The 9,781-nt window shown below is 35.6% G+C and overlaps 2 protein-coding genes across 2 annotated transcripts; one reads left to right on the forward strand and one right to left on the reverse strand.

The window, feature by feature from the left end:
• Positions 1-130: 130 nt before the first annotated feature.
• HELRODRAFT_174957 (hypothetical protein) lies at positions 131-4,405 on the reverse strand (the record flags this gene model as incomplete). Its single annotated transcript, XM_009022388.1, has 12 exons — positions 131-473; positions 731-1,160; positions 1,322-1,523; positions 1,749-1,874; positions 2,218-2,310; positions 2,440-2,577; positions 2,707-3,012; positions 3,204-3,353; positions 3,523-3,693; positions 3,843-4,065; positions 4,145-4,238; positions 4,363-4,405. 12 exons carry the CDS (start codon positions 4,403-4,405, stop codon positions 131-133), a joined length of 2,319 nt encoding a protein of 772 aa, XP_009020636.1.
• Positions 4,406-5,375: 970 nt separating this feature from the next.
• Positions 5,376-9,527, forward strand: HELRODRAFT_112795 (hypothetical protein; the record flags this gene model as incomplete). Its single annotated transcript, XM_009022389.1, has 10 exons — positions 5,376-5,472; positions 5,712-5,857; positions 6,034-6,166; positions 6,385-6,629; positions 6,765-6,872; positions 7,130-7,249; positions 7,644-7,832; positions 8,055-8,281; positions 8,883-9,103; positions 9,134-9,527. 9 exons carry the CDS (start codon positions 5,376-5,378, stop codon positions 9,088-9,090), a joined length of 1,473 nt encoding a protein of 490 aa, XP_009020637.1. The 3' UTR covers positions 9,091-9,103; positions 9,134-9,527.
• Between the last annotated feature and the right edge of the window lie 254 nt (positions 9,528-9,781).

Here is a 9,781-nt window from a genome sequence, read left to right on the forward strand (position 1 = left end):
TGTTACTAAGCAACTCCAGAGCTAGTGTATATACGCAACAAACAACATAAAACCTATTCAAAATAAAATCAATGAAATCAATTTCGAGATGATTTGGGTATGATTCGAAAAAATAATTTGAAAAAACGGTTTACCTTGAATCCATCTTTTTCTTTCTCTGCTGCTGCTGCTGAAGAAGATGCTTCCTTGATACGTGCAGCATTTTTTCTGTCAAACCTTTACCAGCGGGGCGTTGTGATTTTTTCTTGGAGACAGTCATATCGTTGTCGTCATCATCCTCTTCATCATCGTCATCGTCTTCCTCATCATCTTCTGCATTGTTACTGCTTTCAGAGTTTTCAGGATCATCGTCGTCGTCGTCGTCTTCATCATCTTCTTCGTCGTCGTCATCATCATCATCTTCGTCCTCTTCGTCGTCGTCATCTTGGTTGGCAACATGCTTGGAGAACATGATTCTATCTTCTGATTGAACACTGAATGGTGACCAATGGTTTGTTGGTAGGGTAGGTATGTACTTTTTTAATTAGATGATTTCTAATTTTCAAAAATTCATTCATTGAATGATTTCTATTGCTGCAGTTTGTTAAATTATGAAAAAGTTCTAAATGCTAAGCAAATGTTAAAAAAAATGATCTATATCTCAGTCAAACATTTAACTAATTAAAACATGAGCCAATTAGTAATTCAATGAACAATCAGACAACCACCAATCAAGCAATTTCAAACAAACCCATGTTTCAAGTTTCTCTTTCCTTTCTTATTGATCCAATGTTGTTTGGCCAGAGAGGTTGACACAAGTGAATGATGACGATGATGGCTAAAGTGACCAATGAGCTGACCGTGGTGATGGCGCTGATGTTGTTGATCGTGTTTGTGCTGCAGTGCCAAAGCTTGATTTATGTGAATGTTACTGATGTTAGTGTTGCTGCTGTTGCCACCGACGTGACGTTGTGGCTGAAGTTGCTGCTGCTGATGAAGATGAAGTTGCTGACTTTTTATCTCGCCCATCTCTAAGTCATCTTCGTCATCGTCTTCGGCATCCACGTGACCTATGACCTCATCTTCCTCCTCTTCCTCCTCGCTCTGCGACCTGCTGCTGTTGTTGCGCCTCCTACCATTCAAGTTCAGTTTGGAGGCGTGTTTCAATATCTCCCCTGCAACTATGAGGTGGGTCGAAGATGGAATGAAGGATACAAAAATTACATCACTTTCATTTTATCGAAATCATTATCATAATCATTCCTCAGCCTAATTTTCATCATTCACCCAATCAATCAACTACTCATCCAATCAACCAGCCAATCAGAGAACCACAACAAACCTAATTCCATCTCATCCGGAATATCCTGAGCAGTAACAGCTGCAAAAAATTGTGACTGTGACCCATGACCCCGAGGAACGAAGGCCAAGGTCGGATGATGAGTTATCATGGATGAGGTTGTTGCCACTGCGGTGGTTGTCGCTGAGCTTGCAAGAGCCCCCAGCCACACTAACTTCGTTAGGGAAGAAGCCAGTAGCAGCGTCTGTGAAGTTGGTAATGTTGTTGAGTGTTTAAGCAGAAGATACTACTCCTACTATTAATTTATCATTCATCATTTTCCACTCATTTGCTTATCTTTAATTTGCTTATTTATTTATTCATCTTCTACTCATTATGCATGGATTTGTCATCATCAATTTATTCATTCGTTTAGAATTAACCCATTCATTTGCCCACCATTCATTCATTCATTCATTCTGGCAATCACCTGTTCATTGTGCATGGATATGTCCAACTCTTTCATGAGTGAGTGAAGGTAGTGGGCAGTTAGCAGGTCAAAATTCTTCACTATGGTCAACAGAACATCCAAAACTTGCTTGCCACAATGCTTCAACTGGAGAAGAGTGATGATGATGATGACTGTGGTGGTTGTAATGATGATGATGATGATGACAGTTATGATAATGAGGTGACGATGGTTACTATTGTTATGAGAATGATTGTCACCATGTAAATAGTAGCTAAAATGACTAATGAGAAAAAGAAGCAAAATCATCATCATCTTCATCATCTCCACAAACACCATCATCGCCACACTCATTATTGAGTTAATCATCATCATCCTCTTCATCCTCCTCAACCACCCCAATCATTATCATCCTCACCATCATCACAGCCATCACCATCATCATCATCATCATAGCAGTCATCATCATCATCATCATCATCATCCTCACTTGGGTGGCAGCCCAGATAGCATCAATGTGTTGATTGGTCAGTCTGCACTCCATAGCGAGAAAGTTTAGGATCACTTGACTCTGCTTTATAATCTTTACAACAATAATAAAAATATGAATAATATCAAATAATAATAATAAAAAGTAACCATAATAAAAATATAACAATGATAATAATAATAATAAGTTAGTTGATAAAAGAAATGTTAGATATCTGCTGACCTCTACGTGTAGATTGGGACCAAATATTTCCTCAATGATTTTATTTTCGATTAGCCAATCGGCCAGTTGATTGACAACTGAATCATTAGCCAGTATCGACTCGTTTTGTATAAGTTCACTCAGTACACTCACCTGACTCTGATTGTTTGGTTGGTTGGTTGGATGATTGGTTAGTTGACCACCACAGAAGCCTCACAACAACACAAGTCCACAACACCACATCCACACAAACACGCACCACACATCCACACAAAAATCATCTCTAACATTAATCTGGTTCAATCCAGAGAGCCTGAGTGTCAGAGTTGAACAAACAAAATATTTGACAGCCAGATCGAGTCCTTCGCGATCAAAGTTAAAAAAGGACAACGTGCTGACTTCAGCGGGGGCCGTGCTAACAAGCGCATCACCTCTGGCCGTCTCCTTGAGAACCTGCCAGATCAGCTCAGACATGTTCCTGACGACTGCTGTTCGGAGATCTTTCTCACTAAACTGACAGAGGTAGTTGATCATGTACGAGCGGATAGGAACTATGAAACGAGCAAATGCTTTCGGGTTCAACCACATTCGAAGCTGTAAGAAGTGAATGCAAATAAATGTAAACTTTAAAATTTGAACAACTAACAACTTTCATAGCCCTCTGTGCATAGAATTAGAGGTTCTTAAATTTTTCAAAATATAATCAAAAACATTTTATCGTGTGGATTATTAAAAAAACTTTAAGATAAATCAAACAAAATTTTTTTCAAATATTTAAAACAAACATTGGCACAGATGGCAGCCAACGAATTGGCGATAGCAGGTTGCAATGACTGAGGATCGGCCTCTCTGAAGCAGCGGGCCATGGCCTGGAAGCCATTACTATCACAGAAGTAGCAAACATTTCGTAGCAGAAGTAGTGGCACCTCTGAATCCTGGGTGGGTTGGTTGGTTGTTTGCCATGAAAAAAAAATTAGTTTCTATGCTAACAATAGCCTCCAAAGTCCATCACTCTCATATCATAACAAATCCAACCCTTACAAATTTTATATCATCTACCCCATCATTATCATCATCATCATCCTTGCCAATAAAACCACATACATTAAGTTCACAATAGTCATTCAATACACTAGCGTCCTGCTTGGCTAGCTCCTCGAATGTCGTTGGGATGCGATGTTTGAATGCAAGGTACAGGGGGAAGTTCAGCAAGAAGAGTCTGTTAACAAACTGAAACAGGCGATCTTTCTCTTCGAGTGACCAATTTTTAGAGGACTGGGTTCAAGTTCATATTATTATTAAAAAATTAATACTAGAAAATAAATAAAAAATATTTTTTATTTAATACGATATTAATTTTTAATTTCTTAGCAAATATGTTAAGATAGAAAAACTAGTTCCTGAATTAGTGTGACAACACTAACTTCATCATATTCCGATTTCTCATTGTCTTCATTGGAAATGCTGGTGGACATTTTGGAACCCGGATCGAGACTGGTAACATCGACCTCATCTTCATCTTGTGGCTGATTCTTGCTGTCATGGACTAATGTTTCAACCAGGCGGATAGACTGGGCTATTATCAACTGTATTACGTTGTTGAAACGGCCGAAGTTTTTTATGTCGGCGTAGCAGCACATGCATTGCCTATGGAAAGTTTTAATCAAAAATACAAGTTTTTTAATTGAAAAACGGTACAAGAATAAACTCCAAAGAAACCACATACCTCTGTTGTTGCCAAAGTTGAGAATATAATATGACAGACATGATTTCTTTCTTTGAAAGCCGGACGCCATTTTTATCATTTACCCTTAAATCCCCTGAAATAATAAATAAATAAATATAAAATAATTAAAAAATCAATTTTTTTTGGACTCCATTCAACTCATTCATGTAGGCTAGCATTCAGAAAGTTTGCACTGTAATAAATAGAAATTCACTAACGAGAATCAATAATTTCTAGAACGTCTCCACAAATATCACACATTATCAAAAAAATTTATTTTAATGTTCAAATACAATGTATCATAAAATGATAGACACTATTTACTTAATAATGTAAATTACATTTTCAAACAATGAACTGAAATAAAACGAGGTATGCGTTGGCAAAGAATAAAGGAAATTTAAAAGAGCTATCTATGTCTTTGATTTGGAGTTATCATCATGAATATATATCATGGTTATCATGAATCTTGCTTGATTTAACAGTTTTAACAAAAGTGTATTTAAATACTTCTACTAAAACATAATTTTTGTATATAATAGACTATATATAAGGTATATATAATAATTGGATATGTAATAAGTACTCACTGTATACGTAAATGCATATAAATGATTTAGTAAATAATTATTAGCAATTTTTTCTCTTAAAACATAATTTTGTATATAATAGACTTTATATAAGGTAAATATAATAATCGTATATGTAATAATTACTCACTATATACGTATAAGAATATAAATGATTTAGACTTTGAGCCTTTCCTCATAATTGTCTGCATTTATAAGTGTCAAAATATTTAGTGGATATTGTTTCATCCAGATTTTATAGTCGCTTTTTAGTTTTTTTGACATGTTTCAATTCCTCATTATTTAAGGAGGCATTAAACTTGCAGACTAAAAACGCCTTTTAAATTTTTTTAAAAGTGAACTATTGTAGGACTTAGTGGTTTTTTTTTATTTTTAATATTAATAAGGATTTAAATACTATTTTTACTATAAGATTTAATAATATAATTCTTCTAACTCAAGTAATTAATTTGTAATTTAATTTTTTAAATAATATTTTTGGCTGTCTGCATAACGCTACGATTTTATAAATGTTAAAAGTTCAGGCACAGTTCATCACATCTGCTGGCCGTAGTTTGCTGCTTGGCAGTTCAAAAGTTTCGTCTTGCAAGAAGCCATTTTTAATTAATTTAGCGAGAACAATGTCATCTTCTGCCAAATTAATGTCAGTCGTTGGCAAACCGATGCATTACATCAATGGTGGCCGACTTGATCCAGAAAATGATGAGGAGATGATTGATGTGATTCAGCCATCAACAGGTTAGAAATAAAAATCATTTTGGATAGTACTCAATTATCAAATCAACATGGAATGAATAAACAATGCTCAATACAAATGTTTGCACAAATTTATATTAATTTTTTTTATTGTATTGTATTGCATTGCAATAAAATCTCTATATTAATTATTTGATCCATTTGTTTTAGATATGCCTGAGAAATTCCCTTAAATTAAATTTTTAATATCCATTCTAATACCTTACATTTTTTCAAATTAGGAAAGGTCTTAAGACAGATGAGACCAGCCTGCAAAGAAACAGTTGACAAAGCAGTCAAATGTGCCAAAGATGCCTTCAAAGAATGGCGCTTGTTGGCACCTTCTGAAAGAGGCAGAATACTGTTAAAGGCAGCTGCTTTACTCAGGGTTAGCTAATTTGTTTGCTTGATTCTATTTTAAATTTTGAAAAAAATTTAACAAATTGCTTGGATGTTTTTTTGATGAATTTTTGAATGACAATGTAAACTATAAATGATTTTGTTATTGGGTAATCTATAAATGAATAAATGTTCAGTGTGGATGGTAAATGTTGATTGTTCCAGGAAAGAGTTGAGGAAGTGGCAGAAATGGAAGTGTTAAACAATGGCAAAACAATATTTGAGGCCAGGTTTGATATTGAAGATTCTGCTGGCACGTTGGAGTTTTTGGGTGGCATTGCAACAACTGAACTTGCTGGTTTGGCTCAATAAATTCTAATCATTTATTACTAGATTCCTGGTGGCAATAAGTTTATCGCTGTTTCCTAACTTTAAAAACCAACCAATGCTTCTTATTCAAGTTTTCCTTCTTTTTCTAAAAAGATGACAACCTAAAATATTTAAAAATTGGAGACAAGGTAATGAGAATGTATATAAACAACAAACTTGTAAATTTAAAAAAAAATTTCCACTCAGGTCAACACATGAGACTTCCCGGTGGATCCTTTGGCTACACAGTTCGGGAACCGCTGGGAGTTGTTGTGGGCATTGGGGCATGGAATTACCCCTTTCAAACAGCAGTGTGGAAGTCTGCCCCGGCACTTGTTTGCGGCAATGCAATGGTCTACAAACCTTCTGAGTTCACACCCGTCACATCCTTATTACTGGCCGAGCTGTACAAGGATGCTGGCGTCCCAGATGGCGTTTTTAATGTCGTTCAAGTTAGTTGTTGTTAACGTTGGTGGGGGTAGTGGAAATTTATAATTCGATGGTTTTTAAAGTCATTTTTGCCAAAAAAATAATTTGCATAAAAAATGAATGGATGAGTGATTTGACGAATGAATGAATGAATACAGGGCAAAGGTCAAGTAGGGCAAATGTTGTGTGAACATCCTGACGTGGCAAAAGTTTCACTTACTGGAAGTGTACCAAGTGGTGTCAAAGTTTACAACTCTTGTGCTAAAGTGAGGAAAAGATTATTCATTATTATGTATTTTATGTTTGTTCATTCGTTTATTCTTTCATTCATTCATTCATTCATTGACTGGCTGGCTAGCTGCTTCATTTATTCAGTCATTTTGACATTTAATAATTCAAAATCTATTAAATATCACATGAAATACATTCTTTACAAATAAAATATTATAACATTAGAGTTATGAGCTAAGGAGCTTTTATTCAAAGGACATTTATGCACGCGCGAATTTATTATTCTTTGCAGGATATAAAATGCCTGACCCTCGAATTAGGAGGCAAGTCGCCACTGATCATGTTTGAAGACTGTGACCTGGACAATGCTGTTAAAGGGGCTCTCATTGCTAACTACCTTAGTCAAGGACAGGTTGGTTGGTTGGCTGACTGGTTGGTTGGCTGACTGGCTGGCTGGTTGGCTGGCTGGTCAATCAATCAATTGATTGGTTGGCTGAAAGAATTAAAATTGTCTTTTAAATAGTTTAAAGAGTTACAAATGTGAATAAAATTTTAATTGCAAATGACACATTTCTTAAATCAGTCAGAGATTTTGAAAGTTAAGATGTAGTGTTGTTGACTTTTGAACAGTGTGGTGTTTGGACTCATTAAATAATATTTCTCTCCTTATTATTATTATTGTTATTTTTTCCATATTTATTATTCTCACTTTTATTATTTTATTCTTTCATAATTATTATCACAACAAATTTTTCCTCTCCGCATCTTAAACACGGTTATTTTCAGCTGATAATTTCAACGCGTAGGTGTGCACAAATGGAACGAGAGTTTTCGTGCACGAATCCATATACGATAAGTTTGTGGAGAAGTTGTTGGCTGCCGTGAGGAGAATTAAGATAGGTGATCCGATGGATGAGGAGACGAGAGTTGGTGCCACCATCAGCAAGAGGCAGTTTGATATCGTCATGGGATTCGTTGACCGAGCCAAGAAGCAGGTTCCGTTATGACTACGTTAAAAAAAAACAATTTTTCTCATTTTTCGGTTAGAAATTGGTTTTTAGAAAATTTCTCAGGCTAAGTTTACTATTTATTACTAATTAGATCTGCTTTCCATTCTAATTATTGTAATTATTTCAACATTCATTGATTTATTTATGAATACGTCATGAGAAAATGTTGTATATTATTTATTTATTAATTTTGCGACCTTACCCTAGGGTGCTAAGGTTTTGTGTGGAGGCGAGAGGGTCGACCTTGCGGGGCCGCTATCAGGTGGCTACTACATCAGTCCCTGTGTTCTAGGAGATGTCACAGATGGCATGGAGGTTGCCATCAATGAAGTGTTTGGTCCTGTCATGAGTTTGTTGAAGTTCAAGGATGAGGTGGACGTCGTACAGAGGGCCAACAACTCTTTGCTGGGACTGGCCGCTGGTCTCTTTACTAAGTTTGTGTTTAGTTTCTTCTTGTTGTTGTTTCTGTTGTTTGTTGGCTGTGTTGGTTGAAATGATTTTAATCTTATCACTGAATTTTACTGATGTAGATGTGTTTTAAAAGGAGTGTTTCCAAAATTTATTATAAAAGAAATGGTTCAAGTGTTCTCGAGTGTTTCAGATTAAATTTTCACAAATTTAATACGTCATTTTTCTGTAACAAGTTTTTTATGTTTTATAAATATCACCACCTCAAACAAACAAACGAACAAGTTAATTAGATCAGTCGGTCACAATACCATATAATACCATATTCAGTATGTCATTTAAACTTGGGCAAACATTTACAAGCTGTGACGGACGATTTTATGTCATTATGTATGAACACTCTTTTGCCTTCCTCTCTTTTTAGCTAGCTCTTTTGTTCAGAGTGTCGGAAAATTCCGACTCTGGGTATAAATTTCTGATCCAACTTCTCACTCCGTCACTCCGCTTTTGTTTCTCTTCTCTCTCTTTTTTCCTCTTCCTAACTTGTTCTCCCTTTCTTTATTTTTCTCATCTAATTCTCTTTTTTTCTCTCTCTCTTGTATACACACAAACCTTTCAATCCGACAGAGACTTGAAAAGAGCGCATGAGGTGGCCTCAAAGTTGGAAGCGGGCTTCGTGTGGATCAACACGTACAGCTGGCTGCCTGCTGAAATGCCGTTTGGCGGTGTGAAGAGGTCGGGCATCGGAAGGGAGAACAGCAAGGAGGTCCTCAACTACTACACTAACTGGAAGTCTGTCTACGTCGAGTTGAATGACGTTGCTAGTCCCTTCTGATTGGACAGTTGACGTTGCTTGTCCGTTCTGATTGGACAGTGACGTTGCTTGTCCGTTCTGATTGGACAGTTGACGTTGCTAGTCCGTTCTGATTGGACAGTGGATTTGAGTTTAAAAATTTTTTTGTAATACATAATGATATGGCGTTTATGCTCAAGTGTTGAAGCTAGCTGTTGATATTATTATAGTGATTTTTTGCAGTTTCATTGATAATTGATAGAGAGGGAGAGCAATGACATGAGGAACGTTCTACAATGAGATAGATAGCATAGATAGAGATAAATAGCATGTTTCGCCTGATTGGTTGCAGTTTGTCAATTAATATGAAACCAGCTTTCTGATTTTTTATCTGTACTTTTAAATCCTAATGTATATTTTTTATACATACTTGCCTTACATTATATTTCCTTTAATCAATTGTTGTTATCAAACCTTTCATTCTTAATCATTTTCATTTGTTCTTTTTTTAAATCATGAATATTGTTTGGTGATCAATTGATTGATAGATTTGTTAGTATGTCGATCGATCGATTGATTGATTGATTGATTGATTGATTGATTGATTGATTGATTGATTGATTGATTGATTGATTGATTGATTGATTGATTGATTGATTGATTGATTGATTGATTCATTCATTCATTTATTCATTCATTCATTCAATCATTCATTCATCAGATGATTGACTGG

The sequence above is a fragment of the Helobdella robusta genome (assembly GCF_000326865.2).
Source record: "Helobdella robusta unplaced genomic scaffold HELROscaffold_31, whole genome shotgun sequence".
Lineage (NCBI taxonomy): Eukaryota > Metazoa > Annelida > Clitellata > Rhynchobdellida > Glossiphoniidae > Helobdella > Helobdella robusta.